General features: G+C 42.5%; 3 protein-coding genes and 2 long non-coding RNA genes across 7 annotated transcripts; 2 read left to right on the top strand and 3 right to left on the bottom strand.

Annotated features, from left to right (window-relative positions):
• Positions 1-75: 75 nt before the first annotated feature.
• On the bottom strand, positions 76-5,932 carry LOC135663006 (uncharacterized). Of its 2 annotated transcripts, none has more exons than XR_010508091.1 (3): positions 5,755-5,932; positions 5,496-5,609; positions 76-633 (listed from the first exon to the last, which is right to left on the bottom strand). It is a non-coding gene; the product is annotated as an uncharacterized LOC135663006 (long non-coding RNA). The 2 variants fall into 2 exon arrangements; XR_010508090.1 differs by lacking the exon at positions 76-633 and adding an exon at positions 3,939-4,742.
• An 823-nt stretch (positions 5,933-6,755) lies between these two features.
• Positions 6,756-12,968, top strand: LOC135663009 (uncharacterized). Its single transcript, XR_010508092.1, has 8 exons — positions 6,756-6,869; positions 6,988-7,064; positions 7,149-8,233; positions 8,980-10,066; positions 10,305-10,498; positions 10,949-11,679; positions 11,937-12,148; positions 12,321-12,968. It is a non-coding gene; the product is annotated as an uncharacterized LOC135663009 (long non-coding RNA).
• LOC135663008 (U-box domain-containing protein 35-like) lies at positions 8,126-12,924 on the bottom strand. 2 transcript variants are annotated; one of them, XM_065176740.1, is made up of 12 exons: positions 12,712-12,924; positions 12,463-12,622; positions 12,302-12,366; positions 11,390-11,514; positions 11,082-11,290; positions 10,923-10,995; positions 10,629-10,839; positions 10,383-10,484; positions 9,932-10,321; positions 9,010-9,765; positions 8,343-8,457; positions 8,126-8,264 (listed from the first exon to the last, which is right to left on the bottom strand). In XM_065176740.1, the coding sequence occupies exons 1-11, from the start codon at positions 12,907-12,909 to the stop codon at positions 8,368-8,370; spliced, it is 2,379 nt and encodes a 792-aa protein (XP_065032812.1). In that variant the 5' UTR covers positions 12,910-12,924; the 3' UTR covers positions 8,126-8,264; positions 8,343-8,367. The 2 variants fall into 2 exon arrangements, with proteins under 2 accessions (XP_065032812.1, XP_065032813.1); XM_065176741.1 differs by lacking the exon at positions 12,712-12,924 and having other exon boundaries at positions 12,463-12,703.
• Positions 12,969-14,898: 1,930 nt separating the features above from the next.
• LOC135663007 (pollen receptor-like kinase 4) lies at positions 14,899-17,038 on the bottom strand. The gene is made up of 3 exons (XM_065176739.1): positions 16,380-17,038; positions 15,704-16,309; positions 14,899-15,614 (listed from the first exon to the last, which is right to left on the bottom strand). Exons 1-3 carry the CDS (start codon positions 16,972-16,974, stop codon positions 15,040-15,042), a joined length of 1,776 nt encoding a protein of 591 aa, XP_065032811.1. The 5' UTR covers positions 16,975-17,038; the 3' UTR covers positions 14,899-15,039.
• A 1,006-nt stretch (positions 17,039-18,044) lies between these two features.
• LOC135663010 (TORTIFOLIA1-like protein 2) lies at positions 18,045-23,912 on the top strand. Its single transcript, XM_065176742.1, has 7 exons — positions 18,045-18,964; positions 19,657-19,851; positions 19,928-20,030; positions 20,568-21,235; positions 21,813-22,496; positions 22,649-22,830; positions 23,460-23,912. The coding sequence occupies exons 1-7, from the start codon at positions 18,302-18,304 to the stop codon at positions 23,509-23,511; spliced, it is 2,547 nt and encodes an 848-aa protein (XP_065032814.1). The 5' UTR covers positions 18,045-18,301; the 3' UTR covers positions 23,512-23,912.
• Positions 23,913-24,582: the final 670 nt, after the last annotated feature.

Genomic DNA, 24,582 nt, shown 5'->3' with positions numbered 1-24,582 from the left:
ACATGCATCACCTGCATTGCTCCGTGACAATACGAGGAGGGGAATCATCTTGACAGGAACCCACATGGTTAGACAACCTGTATTAGTTCTAGTAGGCTTCAGGTTGTAAAGGTTGCTATTTCCGTCAGATTCACGATTCTGTAATATTCGCGATCAAGCTTTCTTTCACACTGTCATCATTGGCACCAAAATCAAGTGGTCCCCAACACTTGATGAAGCGGTCCTCAATACTAGATGGAGCAGTCTCCAAATCAAGTGGTCCCCAATACTAGATGAAGCATGACCAGGAGGAGGATGGTGAAGTCCATGAGGTAGGATTTAAACTTGGACCTGGGGAACTATTGGGAGGATGAATCTGAACTTGAGATGCCAAACTCACCTCCAGATCCTCCATGGCACACGCATTAGCTGCAACTCAATCTTCATGAAGACTGAGAACAACCATGAACCAACTACCATTTTAAACACAAGCCAGAAAGCTCAACGATGGCCTCACGTGATAGCATAATACAACAACACTTAACTATCCCCACTTGTCACGGACTTAGCTGGTTTTGCCTAAGTCGTGCGGCACCCTTGCGTGTCCGTCCGCAAAGGTCTACCTCCCCGAAACCTCCCATGGTCCCTTAGGACCTACAAAAGAGAAAACGGATTAGAGAAAGCGTCTCACTTGATCCACAAGCAAACATTCCAGGAAACACTTCATAGACAATGCAAATTACAAACAGACTTTACAAGCTTTGAACGGTTGCACAACAAAGGGTCAAAATGGTCCACTACAGACCAAGTATCTCTCACTGGTGTCCACATGACACAACCTTTATTTACAGGCCTAAGAAAGCCACTAAACCCAACTAAAATAAGGCTGTTAAGCCTTCGACCATTCCTCTACATGTTGTGCAAAGCATGAATAAACAGAAAGACACGGACATACATAAGTATTACATCAAACATCCTGTTGAGAACTTTGTTCGTGACATTCTCCCCCACTTATTCCTTCGACATCCTCGTCGAAGCCTTTGCTGAATCGTCAATCTTATGCTCCAGCTACCATGCGTCTCTTGGCTCTCAACTGCTCTCCGCTGCTGTTTTTGAGTAGTCGAACCTTTGATCTGCCATGCTGCTTCAACTCGCCAATAACTTTGACTCTAGTGTGGGGTTGGCTGAGTTGTGTTGATCCCTGTTGGTTCCTGCGGATCCTCTAGATGAAGGAAAAGACCATCCTTACTATGCGCCAGTCTCTCAAATGTCTCATGCTACTTGAACTAAGTAGATGCTTGTTGGAGCTTTAACGAGCATCGCCTCACAAACTTCTTAAGTTTTGGGTCCTTCCTCCACAAAATTTACCCATCGATTCTTCTTTCACTTAGTTATCACTTCCAAGCATATTCGCATCACTTCCGCTTTCGATTGGCATTCTATTAGGAAATAAAGCGAATAATCTACTCTCAGTAGCACTGATCACCATTAGTGAGGATTTGACAACTATTGTCTTCTAATATCTTCGAAGGGCCTTTGAACCTGTGCAGAGCTCCTCTGCTGGATAGATAAGAGAATTTGGGTACTCGGTTTCGCCCATTCTCTTAAGGGTTGAGAAGGCAATGATTACTTGACTTCGCCCACCTCCTCAAGGGTTGTACTCCATACATCGAGCTGGTTACTGACCTTCACCAGCTCTTTGCTCACACTTCTGAAGCACTCGAAGTGTTTGCACTCCTTGCATTGAGTTAGCTACTGTGATTCACCTTCTCAATGCCATCGAACTTCTGGAATGCTAGAAGTTTTTACCCCAACTTGGAGTAATTCTCTAATAGATTTGGTCGCCTCTGGGATTGTACCGTCTTCTCCATCAACCCTGCCGCCTACTCCACTGAGTAGCAAAAGTACAGCACCGCGTACTGCCTGCTTCGTTCCTTGGTCGTGCACTCTTGCATGACCCGAAGTCCTTCACTTTCGGCTATTTTGATGAGAAGCTCGTTGACACCGGTCTTACGAAGTTCCTTGGCCTCTACCCTTCAGCCTTGTCTTGGTTTTTGGAGTTTGCCTCTGCATGTTCCACCTCCTCGGCCCCTTTCACGACTAAGCGCTCTCCCTCTATGAGAGCAAGGGATCAATGACTTTCACGGAAGTCCCGACTCTACAGTATCATGGCGCTGCCATGCCCATGGCCCTACTATCCGTCGCCTCGCATCTGCATCCCTTTTCTTCACGATCAGTAGATATGTCTCTGTGGTACTCCTCCGAGTCCACCTCCATTCTAACTGATGCTTGATTTTGGGTAGCTAAGTCCCTCTGGACTCGTCGTCGCTTCCTCGCCCCTTTCGACTCCTTGCTTCAATACCTTTGTGTTCTCCAAGCAGCTCCTTTTGGTCGATGGAAAGACAGACTGCAACTCTCATGCATGGCCTCTGCCATCACGTTGTAGGGTTTGCACCGATTCTGTTCTCCTTAGCTTCCTTGGTAGCAACGTTCGCTTACTCAACCTTGTCCTCTGACTTGCCGGGCTCCCTTAAGCGAATATGGGCTTTGGAGCAGTCCAACTCTCCAGTTGCTTTGATTATACCTCTGCATGATCAAGTCCCTCCCATGGGACTCATTGGTACTTGCATTCAAACTTTTCCCTCGGTGGAACACAGCCCCCATATGCTGATAACCAAGGCTTTTATCTGATGCAAGATTCGATGCACGCACGAAAGACCCGCCTCTGTGGTACCATGGCCTTCACTCCTTGAATCCATAGCCTTTCTTGTCGTCGTGTTGTTCACCGAAGTGGAGCTTCCAATAGCTCTTGATCATACCTCCGTATGATATAGTCTCTCACGGGACTATGTCGTGTGTATCGCATTGCCACAAACTATTCCACCACGATCCGCTGCACCATGTCGTCTCCTGGTGACATCTCTATTGCATTCTGATCCTTGTGGGATGAACTTGAATTATAATCCCTCCATGTGTGGCCTCTGCCCATACATCGCAGGGTCTCTTCCACCTTCGATTTTGTTCGCTCCTCTGGCAATCGACCTTCATCCACCCGCTCTTGGGTCACACCTAGATGAAGCACCGCTCTATGACAGTTCGTCGCCTAGTAGCTCCCGAAGTCCATCGACTTCGCTGAAAGTGGTGCACCATTGTCTGGATCTTGGGCCTCTGCCCCTACCAGCACAATCTCTGCTACGCACTGCTTCCTTCATGACAACTTGAATGGCAACACTATTGCGTATTCTTCAAGAGTACCTGCCTCCGCGTCCTTTTGCCCCGTGCCAAGGCCATCTGAACCCAACTTCGCCTCCGCAAGTTAAGTCGCCTTAGTTCTCCATCAAATGCTTCTCCGAGATAAGGTGTATGTGCATAGAAGCTCCCTTCGTCTTTGACACCATGCAAGATGAGTCCGCTCCGTCAGAATGAAGGACCCATGGAACAACATGATCCTGCTCTTGCCTCTACAAGAGTTCATGTCCTTGACCACCGTCCAAGGAAAGCTCTGTGCTTCCGCTCCATGTTTCATCTTCTATGTTGGCTCCCTTCATGCGGCTTGGGTACCTCGCCAAGTTACACCCAAGTTGCTCCGCTCCTCGTTTTGCATTGAGTTGATGGTGGCCCTTGCGCCCACTATTCCACGGGTCAGCCATCCCTTGAGTCTGATCTCCATATCGACTCCAAGTGTGTCTTCATTTGTGTTGCTTTGGGTCGCTCCCCCACTTGATCTCACAATACATCCACCAATGCATTCTCTTAAGCGAGATCATGCGACGACTCCTCGCCGCTCGCTCGGTCCATTGAGCTTCGTGGAGTTGTTGTTTTTTAGGTATTCCTCAAAATGTGCGGTCTGTTGCACATGATTCTCCCTGTAGAGAACCAGGACCTATCCCTCCTGGATATCTGTCCCGTTGGAGCAACATCTCTCTACGTTTTTTTCTCTCTGAAAGTTTCGGAGACCACCATCTCCTTGGACTATTCCGATTTGCTGAACAAACTGTGCATTGTTCTGCCTCCTGCAAATGCACTTGCTAGATTGTGACTCCACGTCAATACAGCCCCCGCTGCACCGCTCAAGGCCTAGCAACATGCTGAACTTGCTGCACACTTCAGCCTCCTACGGACGTATCTTTCACATGCCGAAGAGAAAGTTTCAATACTCCATGGCGCCGAGTTTCAGTCGCCTTGGGATGACCGCGAACATTCCATCGTCTACATACAAGCCCATGCATTAGTACCAAATTCTTCGAGTTAGCAATTCCCCTCACCTCTGTGAGCTTTGCACAACTCTTTCAGTCGCTGAGCAACTCATTCCACCTTGCATGGTCTCATCCTTTATCAAGCGTCTCACTTGCCTTGAGCACCATCAAGTATAGTTGTCAACGTTGAGCCGTAGCTCAAACTCAGCCATCCCAACCTTTGTGGGCTCCGCATTCTTCCAAGCTTGCTTGTTCTCGTGGTGCCTCTTGCGCAAAGAGTTGGTCATTCCTCTGAATGCCAATCTCAGATGCCCGCTCCTCTGAGCAACTCCTTTTCCCTATATCTCCATGCCCGTTTTCCCCCAAACAATCGCGCGTGTGTTGACTGCCCTCAACGCAGCCCCCCTAGGTCCCTCACATTTGCATACCAAGTGTTTCTATGAGTGCTTGTCTCGCTCTGATACCATCTGTCACGGACTTAGCTGGTTTTGCCTATGTCGTGCGGCACCCTTGCGTGTCCGTCCGCAAAGGTTAGCCTCCTCGAAATCTCTCATGGTCCCTTAGGACCTATAAAAGAGAAAATGGGTTAGAGAAAACGTCTCACTTGGGATCCACAAGCAAACATTTCAGAAAGCACTTCACAGACAATGCAAATTACAAACAGACTTTACAAGCTCTGAACGGTTGCACAACAAAGGGTCAAAATGGTCCACTACAGACCGAGTATCTCTCACTGGTGTCCACATGATACAACCTTTATTTACAAGCCTAAGAAGGCCACTAAACCCAACTAAAATGGGGTTGTTAAGCCTTCGACCATTCTTCTACGAGCTGTGCAAAGCATGAACAAATAGAAAGACACGGACATACATAAGTATTATATCAAACATCTTGTTTAGAACTTTGTCCGTGATACACTGGTCCAACAATCCTATCAGGTGGCTCAAAATCAATAACCAAAGAATCCTGGACTCATGCAATTGAACGCCAAAATTGACTTTCCAAAATTTAGCATCCATGACCTGACCTAGAAGACACTCCCGGAATGTTAACTCCGTCGTCTAAGCCATCTTCCCACCACATACAATAAAAAGAAAGCACATGAACACCAAATCCAAGAAACCTGCCTTAAATGCAGGGAGCGGTCACATCTCAGGGAAAAGAAACTTGATTGTCTACGGCAATATTTGTTGACCGATTCCACATGTATTATGAAATATATTGTCTACAACCATTATCCATTAAAGCTCTACCGCTGCTTAATCTATTTCAACATACAAATCGATCAACAAAATGAGGCGAGAAACAACGGAAACAAACCTGATGATCAATGTGGGCACCGAGAGGGCAAATCCGATATGGCGAAACCACAACCCTCACATCCCTAACATCCGCGCCACTCATATCGGCCACCTTGTTCCTCACCGCATCGAGCTGAGTACCGAACAACACGTATGAAAACAAAACAATATCACCACACCGCTCAAAAACACGACCAACCGGAATAAATTCACAAAACAATGCCAGATACAAAATGAGAGTTCGATCGCTCCGTCATCGGTTTAGGTAGGGGGTTTACCTCATCCAGCGACGGCCACGAAGAAGCCACCATCCTCGCCCGCGGAAGCCTATGTCCGCCTGGATCTAAAACGAACCCCCTTTTATAGAGAAAGATGAGATCGATTGACGCGCCGGTAGCGAGTGAACGCGAGGGGAAGTCGTTCGAGTGTTTGCGAAAAGGTTGTATACCTTTAAATTACCCCACTATTTCCTTGACATTAAAGAAAAGGGGATGGGATCAAAAATATTTTTAATTATAATTTAAGATTCAATTCAATTAGAAAAATATTTTGAGATCGATTGCATGGAATTTTTCTCATCATTGATCTATGCAAGACATTATTTTTGGCCAAATTAAAAATATTTAAATTACTATTTATGATTTATATTAATAAATTTAATTATCTCAAAATTTCTAATTATAGCATTTATTTTAACATCTTATTAAATGATTTTTCTCTTTTTTTTTCTTTATGAAGCATTAATTTTATAATAATATTATACCTAATGATTTAAAATATTATTTACTAAATTTTAAATCTAAAATATTAGTTTGTTGACCTGATTCATTTAGAAAGGGATGAAAACTCAAAACTTAAGATTGAATCAATCTTCACGGCTTATTACATCTAAATCCATAAATCAAAATATTTATTTTGTTCTATCATTAATATTTATTCAACTATAGAATGCATTTAATTCTCAGGTTTACAAAATAAATTTCCCCATTGTACAAAGCTAAAAAATGACATTTATAGCTCGAAAAGCAACGTAGTTACTGTACGTGCGAATTCACCACACGATAGCATGAGCCTCGCGTGTCCTCGACCGCCTGATCCGGCCGGTACCTTCATCACGATTCGTGGGCCCTTCGTGTTGGGCGGTGATCGACCACACGTTAGTTAGCATGCATTTATCGCACACTGACCTCGTCTTGTCATTGCTTGTCGTATGTTTTCACCGGTCATTTCATGTCTCCAATTGTTTCTTCGGCCACAAGTTGACGATGTCTTGGCATCAAAGAAAGAAAACTAAAAGAAGGGTTGAGTGGCTGAGTTAATAGTTTAGTTAGCCAATCTGTTCAAACATTACTACTCTCTCTCTCTCAATCACCATTATTAACAGAAGGAAGAAGTAAGGGATATATTTAAGAGATTTGTACTGAATCTTTTTTACTATTTATAACTTTGTTTTAATCCTTAATATTCCTTAAGTTACATATCTGCAAAATGATGGAATGACTCCAATACAGAGGCCAAAATCTACTGTTGTAATCAGAGATCTGCAGAGGAAGGCAGCTGGGTTTAGGTTATTTGGCCAGTGTTTCAGGTATGTTCTTGCTTTCCATCTAATCATCATGAGAATGCTTTTGTTAGAGTATCATCTCAAAGAGTTCCATTTTTGCATATGGAGGTAGGAGAGTTTCATCCATCTTTGTTGGAATCGAGGGTTGCAGATGCAGGCAATAGATGCATTTATGTATCTAATAATCATCAGAATGCTTTATATCTCAAATGGGGACATCTGCATATGGAGATAGGAGGGTTTCATCCATCTTTGGTTGAATCAAGGGGGGGGTCTGCTTGCCTGCAATCAGAATTGCCTATGTTGAATGGTTGCAGACTATGGTTAATGATGTAAGTAGCAGTTGGATGTCTGCAACATGTGAAGGAAAGGGAGGAGGGATATGTGCATCTCCTTTTTGGATTGTGACCTACCCTGCATGCCAGGCTTGTAGCATTTTAGATCACAAGTAATGTTGCAGTTTATAGGGGGTTTCATTACACAAGTAGAAGCTGTATAACTTGCAGTGACCAAACAACCCAAAATGAATATGGAGAATTTTCCGATCAACCTCGGATATCAGAGTCTGATTTCTTTTTTGTACATGTCGGAACTCTGGCTCGGTGAAAAATTGCTGTACATGAGATGCAATGATTTCATTTCCTGTATTGAGCTATTGGAGTTATCACTTGATTTTTCTGAGCTTCTTATTTGAAAGAAACACAACAATTTTGAGAGTGATCAGACCTCCAAATTCATTTCAAAAGAGATTATGTCTGCTAAAACAATCGACTATTAAGTCTTGACCTTTTCTTGGTTTGAAGGGCAATTTGGAGGAGCCTCCGTCAAAAAAGAGGAGAAATCAAGAAGGAGATACAGAAAAATCACACCTGCCTGAAATGTCTCAGATAACAGATAATAGAGAAAGTTACACAATCTTTAGTCTTAACTATTTAGGTATATTTATTGTACATAAGATCCGAAAAAAAAGGAAAAGATAGGAAGAAGGTGAGGGAACAGGACACACAAACAAATCTATCTTGACCTAGATATCTTACATTCTTGGTGTTGTCACGAGGCGGTATTGGTACTTAATAGGATATCTGCTTTCTTCGTGTCACAGGACTTTTGCATCGTATCACCAGCCTCCCTAGGCCTGGACCTGCAACTAGCTTTCTTTGCCATTTCTTCTCTACAAGCATATGCAGTTACAGGTAGTATAGTTCTCTTGAGCACATTAATTTCCTGCATCCAACAATGAGAGATTTTGGTGTCTATCAATTACATTTTAGATGGAAAAAAACTTTTCTTATCAAGCTATACCTCTAGCAGGACTGTTCTTTTCATCTCAGAAAATGCTCAATCTGCTTCCAGCCATTGATGATCCACTTGAGCTTTCGTATCCAGATGGTGTGGTTGAAGAGCCATTAATGATATCCTGAACATTAAGAAAGGAAAGAAGGATCATAGGGAGCCATCTATTTCTTGTTGGTCTGAAATTTTGGTGGAAGACAATCTTTTTCATGACATCTTGCATTACATATCATGATAATCTGATAATTGGACACAATCTCGATGACAATCAGAAGATCTAAACTTATCTTACTTCAGTTGATTATGCATGATGCTCAATTTTTTTGTATACGAGAAATTTAGAAGAGTCAAGAGAACAAGTGTTCTGCATGTCCATTTTATATATTTGTTTAGATCATGGTCCAAAAAATTATTGTATTTCTTCCTATTTGCTGATGTATTTGTTAAAGAACTGGAAATATACTTTCGGTTGGGATAGCATTATATGCATATAAAGTTGTGTGGCATGTAACCGATGCCACATTTTTTAGTATCCTTTGATCTAGTTAGAGTATTGTATTCAATGGATACTTCCTCAGCTTACTACATTCCTATATATCCACATGGTATGCTAGTGGAGTCTGATAATTGCTGCTCATTGTAACAGAGAAGAGTTGGAGAAAGACAAGAGCCATACTTGTGTAGAAACTGGGGTGTGCATGAGTGAGGGGTGCGGGTTGCTCCCAAACACAAAGTACTGCATGTTCTCCTCAGCAAGATCTCTAAGTCTGTCAAGTTCTGGCAGTATGACCATTGCAAGATCTGGTCGATCCTTCCGTCTGAGCTCTGCACACTTCAGTGCCAACTTGGCTAACCTTAATGCTTCCTCAACTGGCCAATCTGGTACTGATTGGTCCAACATCTCTGTGAACGTTCCTCTCTCAATTGCACGCTCCATATAGTGTGCCAACCCCATGGGAGATTTGCTAGTGATAATTTGCAACAATATGATTCCAAGAGAGTATATATCAGACTTTACACCGAGCATGCCAGTTTGCTGATACTCCGGGTCGATATAGCAGAATGTGCCAGCAGTGGCTGTCATGCAATACTGGGTGGTATGGTCTGCTGCAGTTGGTGGAACCAACCGGGCAAGTCCAACATCGCTGATCTTGCTGACGTAATTCCTGTCAAGGAGGATGTTGGCAGGCTTAAGGTCTCTGTGAACCAGTGGCTCTGGTTTAGTCTGGTGTAGAAAGAGGAGGCCTGTGCCAATCTCTGCAGCAATCCGGAACCTATGCTGCCAAGGAATGGGTGGTGTATTCCCTCGCCTGAATAAGCAATCTTCCAAGCTTCCATTTGCCATGTACTCATACACAAGGCAGCCATGTTCTGGGCAAGCGCCCAGCAGTAGAACCATATTTGGATGTCGGATGCAGCATAATATTTCAACCTGTGTATGGGAGATGATACAATAAAAATGTTACACATATACACCTATATGACTCGATGTGCTAATTGCTGCATTTTGCATAGATAGTGCTTGCTCTGAATGTATGTGTAAATTGTAAATTTTCAGAGTTCTGATAGTTTGAAGCATTGTTGTATGTGTTTCATACCTCTCGCTGAAACTGCGTTCTGCCTTGGGCAGCATCTGGACGCAGAACCTTAATGGCAACGGGCGTATGATCCAGATAACCTCTGTAAACAGGTCCATAACCACCTTCTCCAATTTTCCTGTCCTGTGCATAATGGTCAGTGGCTACTTCTATCTCCTCTATTGTGTACTTCCTATAACTGAGACTTGTATGTGACAGTGCTTCAAAATCATTCTTCTCAGTCTCTGCAATCACCTCTCCTCTGATGTTCTTTTGTGATTTTGACACTGCAATTTTTCTGGATGCTTCGGCAGTCTCTCTTTGTGCAAAAACATTAGCCGCTTCTTTCACCAGTTGAGCTTCTTCTAATCTTGGCTCGTCCTCCATCTTCCAGCGTTGCAGCTCCATTGCCTGCAGCAAAGGCATCGTCTGAAAACAAGTTCAATCTTTGTGACAGCAATGGATAAATTACCTTCTGTTTAGCTGTCAGTGCTTCTCTGCGTGCTGTGCTGTACATGTCCATGGTTTGCTTGAGTTCTAATCTCAGCCTGTTCAGCTTAGCTTCAACATCTTCCTGAAATTTCAAAGGTAATATTCACATTCTGCTATGGCATTGGTTAGTGGTTTCTTATATACCAGTGATTGTGAAAACTTGAAAGCTGGCCTTGGCTTTGCTTTACTTCTCTTTTTCTTTACTATCCCATGTAGTCAAACTCACCTTAGGCTGAGATGATAGACTCTCACTAGATAGGGAAGCGACCTCATTTCCAGATGAGCATGATGATTCAGAATTGCAATCATAGGTGTCTGAAATGTTTGACAATCTTGGAGGATAGGAGCGGGCATTGGCAAGTGATTTATCGCCATCAATCATCATCTCTCCATTAGATTTTTTGGTTGAAACACATGTTCCCCTAGTAAAAGGTGACCTAATTGAGGCATTAAGCCTAATGTTCAGCATTGGAGGGTAAATTTCATATGCAATTTTTTCTTGATTTATGGAAATTCTTACTTGATCGATTCATCCTCTCTTTGCAGATTCCGTGGAGCAAATGCAGCTTCACTTGGCATTAGGAAATTCCGATCTTCAGGAACAGAAGTAGCAAAAAACTTGTGTTAACAGGGGAAAAGAAGAGACTGCAATGGTACCTATACTGATGGCAACACAGACCTTTCATGTCATTCTTGTGACTATGGTCCAGTGAGTCAGGTCTAACACTTGAAAGGCCTTGGATTTGCTTCTGGAGAAGAGAGAAGGCTGGAGCTGGCCGGACGGCATTCTTCACGGAGGATACCTTCCCCTTATGGATGAGGTAGACAGTACAGAAATCAGGCACACCTTTGTAGATATTGGTACTGATGTCTGAGTTTCTGAATGATCTGAGGAAAATATGACAGAGTTGGTGTTGAAAGACATATTTTTCAGCCCAAACAGATTTCGACTTTAGTTGTAGAAGTGCTCAAGTGATTTAAGATCACCTGACAAATCCACCTCTTGATGATGATGAACCAACCACTAGCTTTTCAATTGCAGCATCAGCAACGAACCCTATGATCGCTTTGGCAACATCAGTGTCTTCAAGTATGACATCTTTGTTATATACCTGTTGAGGAATACTCAAATTTGATATCCGTAAGTTAGTGCATGAATTGGGTGATCAGCTGGAATCTGTTCAAAGAAGGAAGCAGAAGAAGAAATTGTCCATGCTGTGGATTTTCTCGAGTCGGTGACAATGTCAACTACCCTTCACCAGGGCTTCCTCAATGAGGTATAATGGTATATCACTAGACTCTTAGCATTATCCTAGTTTGTAGAGGAACACTGTCTGATCTTAAGATATTGCTACAGCCACAGGAGATAAGATATAACCATATCTATTGCTCAATTTATCGTTTGCTAAGGAAGAAACAACCAATCCTTCACCATTTGTGGGTGTGTGGAAATGATCTAAACATATCTGATGTTGAAAATTCTTTAATATAACCTCACGGTATCTTAATTGATCCTTTTTCTATTGCTGGCCAGGAAAGGACCAGCAGGTTCATCATCATTTGTGGGGCTATGGAAGTGGTCTTAACATTGAAATTTTTGGATGTAACCGCAAGGTATCTTCATCGATCCTAAACTCATCACCTTCTCGAAAAGGAACAGCAGATTCGTCACCACATTCGAAAAAGGGAGTCATTATGCATCACCGAGCAGGTATCACCAAGCCTCAGACACAATTATTCAAACAGGTAATCTGCTATGTCTAAGATGATCATGGCTTTCAATGGCCTCTGTTAATTTTCTTGTACTCACATCAATAATTGAACAGTAGATTGGTCGAAGTAATCACTAGATTGAAATTTACTATGTTAAACTCTAAAATGAAAGCAAAGATGACTCACATCCTTTCTTGTGCAAAAGCATCGAAAAGGGACAAAAACGTCCCTTGCATCATCTCCATACCCCGCTGCAATGCATCAAAAAGAGAAGGGAGAGTCGTTACAACAAAGATTTCATGAAGACAAGGCTGGATCAAACGAGAACCAGGGGCAAGTCCGCTTACACTTGGTGTTGACATGGATGAGGGTGAGGGTTTGGCCTTTGGTGACAACATTGTCCAGAGCCCATCTGAAGGCAGCGTGGCTGCTCTTGTCCCTGTCGACGGCCACTGCTACCAGTTGGCGTGCTTGGCCATCCGACTGCTCTTTCTGTGACATGACTCTCTGCATTGCTTGGAATCGGCCATTCTCCATCATGTCAGGAGCAAGATGATGAGCCGCATCATGGACAGCAGAAAGAAGAGAGAGCTTACCACCACAGTGCAGCCCCTCTCCTTCGTTCCTTCGGTCCTTGGGTTCCTTCTCTTTCTCTCTCTAGCAGATAGCGTATGCTCTTTTTCTTGGTAATTCCTCTCTCTCTCTCTCTCTCTATGAGTATATGTTGAATGCCTCTTCTTTATATCAGTTGAGGCTCTGCGTGGATGTGGCTGTCGGTTTTCTGTTGCAGCCATGCACGTACTGCGATGTATCCATGCTGTCATGCAGAGTTGGCTGGTGCTGTTTCGGCTTCTGCATCGTTTTGGACTGTTACGATTGCGTGGCGTGGGACATTTCCCTTAACAAAATGACAGCAAACAAAGCCGAGGGTTAATTAAGATATACAATATTTTTTAAAATGTTAATTAATACAATCGGTAATGATATAGATTATTGTTAGTAATATTTTGAAATCAAATCCCACCTTAACTTTAAGATAAAATAGTAGATATAAAATCACACATGTATTATCGTAATATATTATACAGCAAAGTGACATATTTTGGGAGAGTCGTAGTCTTACATATTATTTATATTATTTTTTTATGATAATATATGATTAATTATAGATTTTTTTAATTAGTTATATTTAGTATTTAGTTATTCTTATTGGGATCACTATACTAATGAAAATGAAATATTTAATTCTATTTCTCCTTACACAATTGACTCTATTGACGAAAATACAATAGGCTTTACCATTAAATATATGCTGACTTTACCTCACTTTGGTTTACCACTTAGCACGTGGAGTATTTTCGTCAGCAAAATTAATAACGTGAAAAGAAACATAGTTAAATGTTCACTTTCATAAGTATATGGATCATAATATAATTTTTAAAAATATAATTATCAAAATACTAAAGTTAACTAATTACATGATATAATTTATAATTAATCTAATATTCTACTAATGTGAGGTATGAAAAGAATTAAAATAAATAATCTTATGTCTAAGTAGTTAGAGAAGCAATTTTTATTTTTTATTTTTGACTCAAATCATAGTCTCGTATGTGGGAAGGGAATAGCCTTATTATTGTACAAAATCTTATCCTTAAAAATATAATTATAAAATTTGGATCAAATTTGCTGAGTGCATCGCAATTCAGTTCATCAAAGGATATTTGTATCTATATATATATATATATATATATATATATATATATGTTACTATCACACCCTTTAACTTTCTATTCCACTATTATCATTATGTTTCATTTATTACAATGATGGCTTATCATAATTAGAGGAGAATAATATAATTATTATATCTGTGATATTATGATGGATAAGTAACCCGTCAAATTAACGAGCTTGAATCATTTAATTAAAATGTTGAAACTCAAATTAATGATTTTATCTATTTTAATATGAGATTAAATCGGGTGTGTTACAAGTAGCTGAGGCATTCATTAATGAAAAATTATGAAATGTTTTGCATATTTACATTTTGTAAACATGGAGAATTTGGTTGGTAGTTCAAATATTTCATCCTTTGACCCAAAATAGCTTTAGGCACTTTAGCAAATTAGCTCTATAGTCCATTACTCCACTATGTCCTAATTAATTCATAATTATTAGAAATAATTTTAAATTGTTATTATTATTTTGATTGAATCAAAGATTTCCATGTGTATATGGCTTGAGACACATCAGTTTAATCCCCCACAGGACAATTGGTTGTTTATGAGATAAGAAGGAACATAATATTATTTATGTTGGCTTAAAATTTTTTTCTCAAAAAAAATATATGTCATGCTACTATATCTATCGAGATAATCATATGAACTAGTGAATCAAATTACAAATAGTTTTAATATGATTTAAAGATTTATTTTATCTATTTCATAACCGCGACAAAAAGGGATACATGTTAAATTATGATTTTAATTAGAAGAAAATTTTCAACAGACCTATTCATTATAGAGGTGAATGGTGTGTATCACATGAGATTTGCTTTTCTTGTTGATTTATACTTATTATATATATAAAAAAATTTAAATGAGTTATTCATGAAATTTTATTAGTAAATATCTTATGAAGAGAATGAATCTTTTCATGGATGAATCAAGAACTGAAGGAGAAGGAAATCAGTCATTAGTCTAAGCTAACATGTTCAATTTCATCAAGTTCTATGAATTTACACACTCCACACTCTCAAGAAGTATCTGCAAGAACACCATTCCCCAAAACCTGCCTTCCAATGTCTCAAATCGCATGATTCACGTTGACTTCCTGTATATAGCCTTCCCCCAGCGACTTCTGCAGTTGCTTGGAGGAGGAGTCTTCGTCCTCAGCCATTGCCTTACATGAAAACCCTTCATTCACTCTCCTTTTATCTCTTCGATCTTTTCCAGCACTGTCATCAGCTCCCACCTGCTCTCATCATCGGTTTCGCAGCAGGCCATTGCTATCTGCAGCAGCTTCAACATCTCCCCTTCGTTGTTCTCGGTCCCCTTCATGTTCTTGTCGAACACTGGGCTTGCCCGTTCTTCACTGGCGATTCTGCTTACCCAGCTCGCCAAGTCCCCCGCGCCTGCTTTCCCCTGGGTCAGATGATTGGCCGGGAACTCACCTGTTAGTATCTCGAGCATTAGTATCCCGAAGCACCACACGTCGCTCTTCTTGGAAGGCTTGCCATGGCGGGCGCACTCCGGGGACTTGTAGGCCACCATGACCTTGGAAGCGGTTGCCTTGTTCATCACCGGCACGAGGGCGTAGTCCGCGAGGAGGGGCGCGAGTGACTGGTCGAGCAGCACGTTGGAGGACTTCAAGTGGCCATGGGGAACGGTCAGCATCGGGAGCTCCTCGTAGAGGTAAGCGAGGCCTCTTGCTACGCCTTTAACTATGTTCAAGCGCGTCGGCCAATCGAGCGGTGACTCCGTCGAGCCGCGGTTTCCTGGACGTGGAGTTGCAAGGCAGTTTATGATCGTACTTCGCGAGAAAAGAGCTTGGGATTTCTGATGGCATTCAGATCATGGCGTTTACCATGCAGCATGTGAGCCAAGCTTCCATTGGGGACGAACTCGGTTATCAGCAGCTTCTCCTCCTTCCTGTAGTAGTAGGCCACCAGAGACAGGAGGTTTGGGTGCGACAACCTCCCCAGCCTCCTCATGTGCTCTTGGAAGTCTTCCCTTCCCACACCATTCATCTCCTTGAACCTCTTCACGACCACCGCAGGGGCGTCGACCAGGGTGGCCTTGTAGGAAGACCCGAAATTTCCGCTGCCAAGGACTTCGGCTGAAGCCTTGAGCAAATCCTGCATGTCGAACTTCCTCCTTCCCTCCGCAACGAACGTCAACTTCCCTTGCTCCTTCTTCGGCACCTTCTTCTTTTCCCCATCGTGATCTGCTGATCCTTTCTCCACACTGGCTGCCTCCAAATCCTCGATCCTTTTGGATTTAGCGGGTTGAAGCTTGTCCGTTGTAGTCTTTCCTTTTGGGGCGCGGCGTCGAAGGAGGAAACCAATCAGTCCGATGAGTAGCGTCAGGACTTTAACTGCTATCAGTATGATGCCGACAAGAAGAGCAGGCGCGAGCTTCTTCGATGGTGTGCATGAGACCCCGAGTGGTGCTCCACAAAGGTTCTTGTTGCCTGTTTAGTCGAAACAGAGTTACCTAAGGATCTGTTTTGTGATGCATATGGGGAGAAATCGAAGACTAACCTTCGAACAGACTTGCACTCATATTGCTGAGCCTCTCCGGGATCGGCCCCTCGAGATTGTTGTAGGAGACGTTCACCATGCGCAGCTCCGGCTGTCGGAGATCCGGCAGCTTCCCCTCGAACTTGTTGCCATCGAGTCCCACCTCCATGAGCTTGGTTGGCACCGTCAAAGAGCTCGGGATCCGCCCTGATAAGTTGTTGTGCGACAGCCACACCTTCTTGAGCGCCCGCATTGCCGAGAACATGCCGTCCGGTATCTCACCGGAGAACCGGTTCATCGACAGGTATATGGACTTCAACGCGGGCAACTTCGTGAAGTCCGGTACCGGTCCCTCGAAGCTGTTGTTGCTGAAGCTGAGCGAGCGGAGGCCCAGCAACCCGGTGAGGATCTCGAGATCCAACTTGCCCGACAAGCCCATGTTCTCCAGCTGCAGCGTCGACACATTTCCATTCTCGCAGTAGACGCCGGTCCACGCGGAGACGTTCTGGTCCATGCATGGTCCCTTGCCGCCGGCCCAGCTGGAAAGAGCAGCGTCGCCTCCGCCGGAGGACAGCGTCGCCCTGAACTGGAGTAGGACGCGGCCGTCGTCCGACATGGCCACGGAGTATCCCCACAGCGTGAAGGACAAGAGGAACGTGAGGAGCTGCAGAGGCCATGAATCCGCCATGGCTGCGGCACCCGGGCTATCTGGACGTCGAACTTGAGACGGTGCGGATTGGGGTGGGTGGATTGCTGGGGGTTTTGAGGACATGGTTGTGGGTAGGAGAGGCTGGTTTGAGCTGTTCACAGAGATGTCCGTGGCTGGACCCGCGGTCAACACTCTCTAATTGGCAGGGCGTGTTGGGACCCATTAATAGCACATAGGCCCCGCGTAAAACAAGGGGGTGTTGACCTGGAGGTCTGCCGCTTCTCCGATTCACGCGTGTCTTTGCTGGGCTGGTAATATTGACGGAAAGCAACACGGCTAACCATCCGAATCCAAACTCGAACCCAAACCCGATCCAATCAGGCCATGTACGGTCGTGTGTAACTGGAGGCATCACCGGGCCACCACGTCAAAGGTCCAAATAACAAGAAAGGTAAAGTAGCGGGTCTATCGTACGAAGGTAACCATAAATAACAAGCCTAATGCATCCACTCCACGCCGCGCCCACGTGACCGTACCTGTCGCGGTCTCCGGCGTCCCCCGTCTGGTAAAAACGCACCCTGAATCACTTAACTAAACGTTCGTCGAATACAAAGCGGCCACGCAAAACAATTCGAGTGGGGCCACCTATTCAGCCAATGACAACTTGGCTAATCGCTCCCTCTTTGCATGTGGCGCATGCGAACGCGTACTCGAACGATTCCGACTACTGCTCCCCCGTGCTTCCGCATTTGGAATTTCGAATCGACGCAGCCCAAAAGCGCGAAAATGTTCACGAGCAATAACTGTCTAAACTCTTAAGATCATTACCCAGTTTTATACCAAATTTTCTATTGGCAAAAATGGTGGCCCCATGATCGTTTCACACGATTCCATAGCCTTTTTTCTAAAGAAAAAGCAGGTAAATTGTCCGGGTAAATATGTTTCTCGATATTCCCTACACTTCATTCTCTCTCCCTCACTGCCATCCCGTCAAGCTTTTGTTTCTCTCGATGTCTACGCTTATCTTAAGATGGGCCAATTCGAATTCTCTCTCTCTCTCTCCGATTCCGCATCTCCTCCTCCTTGGAATTGATCATAACTCGCTCCTCTTGTTGCATTCCCGTCTTCCTTTTCTCTTTTGCCTTTTGCAGCGAAGAGTTCTGAGTAAAGATGGTTGATGTCTCGTGCATCATTACTCCCTCTTTCTTCTCGTTCCATTTACCTGTTCCGATGGCCTCTCGGTGCTGAGATTTGTCGCCAGGATCGGGATCCAAGTCTACTGTGAACTGGATTCATGGCGATGAGGTCCGCTGCGGCGCATCCCAAGGCCAAGACCAGGCCCGGCGGGGGGAAGATGCCAACGGCACAGCAGGCCATCTTCGAGATGAAGCAGCGGGTGGTCCTTGCGCTGAACAAGCTCGCTGACCGCGACACGCACCGGATCGGCGTCGAGGAGCTCGAGCGGGCCGCCGAGGGCCTGGCCCCCGACATGGTCTCCCCGTTCCTGTCGTGCGTCGCCGAGACCGACGCCGACCAGAAGAGCGGCGTCCGCAGGGAGTGCGTGCGGGTGATGGGCGCTTTGGCGCGGTCCCACGGCGGTCTCTTGGCTATTCATCTCGGGAAGATGGTCGGTTCCATCGTCAAGCGGCTCAAGGACACGGACTCGGTCGTTCGGGACGCCTGCGTCGAGACGTGCGGCGTTCTGGCGAGCAGCGTAAGGGACGGTGGCGGGGCGACGTTCGTGGCGCTGGCCAGGCCGCTTTTCGAAGCGCTGGGGGAGCAGAACCGGTATGTGCAGGTGGGCGCGGCGTTGTGCTTGGCGAGGGTTATCGACGAGGCCAGCGACACTCCGCAATCCATTCTGCCTCAGATGCTCGCGCGTGTTATCAAGTTGTTGAAGAATCAGCACTTCATGGCGAAGCCGGCCATCATCGAGTTGATCCGAAGCATCATACAGGTTTAAATTGTTTACCTTAGTGAATGGGATTTGTGCAGTTCAAGTTTTGGTTCTTCTCCTTATGGCTGCTTAGAGAATGTGAATTGGTACTTCCATTACATTTGATGATGTTTCCTAAAATGCCATTTCATTCTATCAAGTGTTACGATGAAGTTTGTGTTAGGTAAAGTAGAAGAACTTTTTTTTGTGCAAATAGGAAATAATCCTATTCGCATCAGTGCGAACCAAGAGATCTAAGTCTGGAGGAAATGAATTCCTCCATAGATCAAAAAGTGCGCAGCTAGATCCATTGGATGTCAGGATTTTCTTCCATAACCTTCTAATGGTTGATAGGAGTAATTGATATTGTTCTTCTTAATATAATCATTTTGATGCACTGGAACTGACTTCTAAAGTTCAACAGATGTTGGGAATCACCTAATTGTTCCTGGGAGATGAGATATTTTGATTTATAGGAATGACTTGCTAAAAGATCCATTTTTACATCCAGTACTGTGAATTCTTACAATTAAGTGCAATTCTCAATGTAAAAGGGATAGATTTAGTCCAGTGCTAGTGTTAGTTTTATGAAGTGGCATATTCTTCTTTATTCTCCAGTTCCTTGCTTTACCGTCTAGTGGTATATCTTCCAGAATACTTTTCTTGCTCTGTTCATTTGTTTGACATGAATGTTTCCCACCTTATGCTACCAGGCAGGATGTGCTCTGGCCGAGCATGCTTTGTCTGCAGCTGTTAACAGCATTCTGGAAGCCCTCAAAAGTAATGATTGGGCAACACGCAAAGCTGCATCTGTGGCGTTGGCTGGTATTGCTGTAAACCCTGGATCTTCTATGGCACCATTGAAAAGTACTTGCATCCGTTCACTTGAATCCTGCCGATTTGACAAGGTTGGTTCCTGCTTACTGGTTTGAGATGAACCGAATATTTGGTTTGTGTACATGTAATCAAACTTTTCTTTTGTAGGTGAAACCTGTGAGGGACTCTATCTTGCATGCTATACAGTGTTGGAGAGCTCTTCCGGGGACTGGTTCTCCTGAACCTTCAGAAGTTGGATCATCCACAAAAGGTTCTAGTGCACAACTGCTTCTAAGAACCTCATTAAGTGCCCTTTCATGCCATGATATGTGATGCTTTTGATTTCTTTAGCCTAGTGGTTTACTATTTCTTCATCTGCACTAATTGGTTGAAATCCTCTTTCTGTTGACACATACTGAAAATTCAATTGTAGACTTCTTTCTGGACAAGAATAAATAGTACTAATTGAAATGTGTTAAAGATTTTTACTGTGTGAAATCGACAGATATTTCTTAATACTTCATATCAAGAATTAGGAGTTCAAAACTTCTCATGATGATTGCTGTCTCCGAGTTCTTATGTACTGACTGTGCTACCTGAGTTCTTCTGGGTATGCTTGTCTGCATTTATCTCTTATCAACCAACATGATTCCTACAACTTCTTGCTCTAATGATTGCCATTTCTGATGTGCCTTTCTCATATCTTAGCAATTTTTTCTTTAGGATGCATGAGCACTTACATATAACATCTAAATTTGCGTTGTCAGATCATTGCTACTGATACTAGTGTTTTATATGCACACAACAGAAAATTTTGGTGGAGACTTGAATGATGTCACTAGTGCTAGTGATAGTGGCTGGAGAGACACATTTGTTAGGAAAATAGGCCCTGTTCCTTGTCCAAGTGGCAGCTCCACCTGTTCTACACAGAAAAGAGCTCCTTTATCTGCCAGGAAACTATGTACAAATAATGCACCTACTCATCAGCACCTGAAGCCAAGTGATTGGCACATTGAGATATCAGTCCCGAAGTCTCGTGCTATGCCACTAATTGCTACCGATTGTAGAGAATCTGAGACGAGTTGTGCAAGCAGTGCTTTTGAAAGAAGGGTGGTAAATACAGCTGGGGTTGAAGACATAAATTTTGGTTACAGCCCGGATCACAAGCCAGATTACTCCTCTGTATCAGATTTAGCTAGTGGCAGCTATGAGATAAAGCATGCAACTACATCTAATGATGGTCCTAGGGATAATGATTCAACAAATATTACAGGACGCAACAATTCTGTCATTGAGGACAGTGGACCTGAATGCCTTCGGACTCAGGAGCGGAAGAGTCTGGACTCCACTGTTACAGACTTGTGTTCACACAGTATGCATGGATGTTGTCTGCATGCTGCAAATGAACTGGCAATCATCAAACAACAACTCTTACAAATTGAAACCAAACAATCAAACTTGCTGGATCTCTTACAGGTAATTTGTCTTGTGTATGCATCATAATGTACTTGAGCTTCAAAACTTGTTATATCTTCTAACAATTCTCTAAGACCTTTTTAGTTTTCATCTTTAATTGCTAAGAGGTATGAATTGATTGAACCTTGGATTAAGAATGAATATATAGCATATTAAATAGTTTTGTCCTTGAAATTAACTATTTGCTATAGAAAATAAGTCAGGTATAGGCAATTACTTTGTTTTTAATAGTGTTGTTGCTTGTAAGCTTTCCTTGATATTGCTAATTACGTCCATTTTCAGTTCTACTTTTGCATTACATATTCAATTTTAAAAGTTTAGTTAAAATCAGCCTACTGCACAAGGCTCCCGTAAGTATAGTGTTTTTCACAACTTCTGATAATTGGAATTAACTAGACCATAATGTTGGTAAACTTTCAGACTCTGATCCAGTGTGCATGGACCAATTTGTCATAATCATTTTGACAATAGCCAATTCTAGGCCCTTGATGTGCTGTTGAATTACAATTGTTCAATTTTATGCCCATGTGATATTTTTATGTATACATGCTAACATATTGGATCTGCCATCTTTCAGGTGTTCATGAGAAGCTCAATGGATAATGTCTCAAAACTACAGTCAAAGGTGAATGACTTGGAGCATGCTGTAGATACAATTACATATTCCGTTGTGGAATGTGAAAATTATTCTAGCATGGGTTGCTCGAAAATTTTAAAGAAAGTACAACCAGGTTCTTCTTCCCCTAAGCTTTCTGCAGTCACACCTAGGCCATTGGTGAGTGATAACTACAAGCAACAATCAACACTATCTTCAAAAAGCATGGAGATTTGGGGGGATAATCTGGCTTCATTTAGTAGATCAAGCACATCAGTCAAAGAGGGAGTAGAGAAAGATTCAACAGTTGGAGTACCAAAAAACCCAACAGGCGACAGCATGAATAATAATTCAGGAAGAAGCCTTCGATGTGTAAGAAGTCAAGAAAAAGATCCGAAAAATGCAAGTGCCAGGCTTAGTAACTTCAAAGATGTGACTGGATTTTGGAAACAAGTCAAGGAGTTTCTTAGCATGGGGAATGTGGAGTCAGCATATGTGGAGGCCATCCTTTCTGGAGATGATCTTAGTCTGGTCCAGCTTATGGATAGAACTGGTCCTGTTCTTGATAGATTGTCATGTGAGACAACTGATGAAGTACTTACCATTATGGCCACAAAATTTGTTGATCAAAGATTTCTGGAATTCGCAATTCCATGGTTGCAACAGGCAAGTTATCCATCCACGATTGCATCACTTTGCTTATCAGCTGATACATATGAAGTCTATGAAGTAGCCTGAGTGATTGTTGTGTTTAATTTGTTTGTAATTCACATAATACAATTGGTCCAAGTAACATTCTCTTTCTCAATGCTTTGTAGGTTGTTGATTTGAGCATGGCTAACGAACCAAGGCACCTTTTTCTTTCTACAAAAGCACAGATGGAATTCCTGTTTGCATTACAGGAAGCAGCAATAAGAGAGTTTACAGATCCAGTGGTGAGAATGTCCATAACACGATTTGGAGCGAGATTAGGCCAATTATGGCATGTGGCTCCATGCAGGTAGCTACAGATTCAGCCTAAACTTTCTCAAACTCATTGCTTTCAATACTCTAAATCATATTTTTATATGCAAGAACTAATGGTTGAATTAACTTTTTCACCAACAACTAGTTGACTTGTTAGATATTGCTTGACCTTTTGCTTTGCTATATAATGAATCCAGATAATTTGAATCTTCTCTTAGGCTATTAAACAATAATTGAACTTTATTGTTCCTAAGATGAAACGATAATTCTACTTCTTTAGGTGCCTTTTCCCACAATCTTTTGCATACTCAAAAAATTTATGCTAACCATAAGTGGCACATGGTCCATTGGATAACGGTACTGCCAAGGGACTTCTGAAGGTATTAAGATGCAATTCTTTCTGGAATGGCCTTCAAACAAACAGCTTTTTCATTGAGAAATATGAACAAAGCACTTGATTTTCATTGGTTGACACCATATTTGCTGTCTTCTGGTGCAAATTTACTTGTCTGGAGCCTCACACTTTTCAATGTTAATGTGTCTCTGATTTTGGATGCTAAACATGTACTATGGTCAGATATCATTCATCAATGATGGCCAACACCATCATAATATAATATGGGAATTGTGCTTATCCATGTTCCTATTGCTGTATTGTTGCAGGAAAGCTCTCCCACCAAGAGGATCACAAGGGAACAAGAAACATGCTTTCTAGTTCAGGAATGACATCTATTTTGCGTTTATGTTAAATTTCCGAAAATCACCTTCTGTAACATTTGGAACATGATACGTTCTCTTGCAAATGGATCCCCTTATGTTCTCACTAATTTGTCTCCAGATCTGAAAACATGCGATGGTTATTTCTTTCATTTTCGTGAGCAGGAGAGCTAGCAAGAACTCAGATAAAAAGAGAAGATTTTGGAAGGAATCCCACTGAGGTGAAAAATGGCAAATTGTACCTCTAATTTTTCGTGGCTAAATGGTTTATTGAGGAGCATGATTACCTTGAAGTTCAACAGCTACATATCTTTGTGACATACTACCTTGTACGGCTCATCTGTTTTGAGTAGTGTATTCTGCAGATTCTGAAATAACACAGGATTAAATTATATTCTATGAACTCTGAAAGTGGGGATGGAGGCTCACAATCAAACAAGACAAACTGCAGTTTGTTGTAATTTATTGAGAATCACAACGTTGTGAAATTCCTGTAGCTCACAATGTCCATCTTATTGGTGATTTCTGCAATGCCATTGTAAAATATATGCAAGGCTTAGAACAACAGGATAGTTCAACTAGTTGTAATTTTCCATCAGAACTTTCATGTGTGACTTAAATATTGTTATTCTCCCATATATTTAAAGATTAGATTTTACAAATACAAAAGGTTTCCTTTAGCAAATGGCACAAACATATGGTCTTCAACTTCTATGTTGATCTGTTCATGTATGCAGCTTCACATAAAGGCAGAGTGTGCAGCTATATGGTAATCTTTTAAATGTCAGATTGCAACCTTTTTTTGTTTTGATTGGTGATTGACTATGGATGAGGAGGGCCTTCTAAGGAGATAGAGTTGATGTAGGCATAGTTGATGAGGACATGGAAGAAATCTGCTTCCCATTTGAACACTTGACTGTAAAGGTATATATGCAGAAGAAGTTTTGACAGAGGAAGAAGAGAAGATGTTCAAACATCCATGATAAAACAGGAAGATATATATATATATATATATATATATATATATATATATATATATATATATATATACTTTTACATAGAGTATACA

Source organism: Musa acuminata, unplaced genomic scaffold (assembly GCF_036884655.1).
Source record: "Musa acuminata AAA Group cultivar baxijiao unplaced genomic scaffold, Cavendish_Baxijiao_AAA HiC_scaffold_670, whole genome shotgun sequence".
In the NCBI taxonomy this organism is placed as follows: domain Eukaryota; kingdom Viridiplantae; phylum Streptophyta; class Magnoliopsida; order Zingiberales; family Musaceae; genus Musa; species Musa acuminata.
The sequence above is the reverse complement of the archived record's forward strand: the minus strand, read 5'-3'. Positions and strand labels throughout refer to the sequence as shown.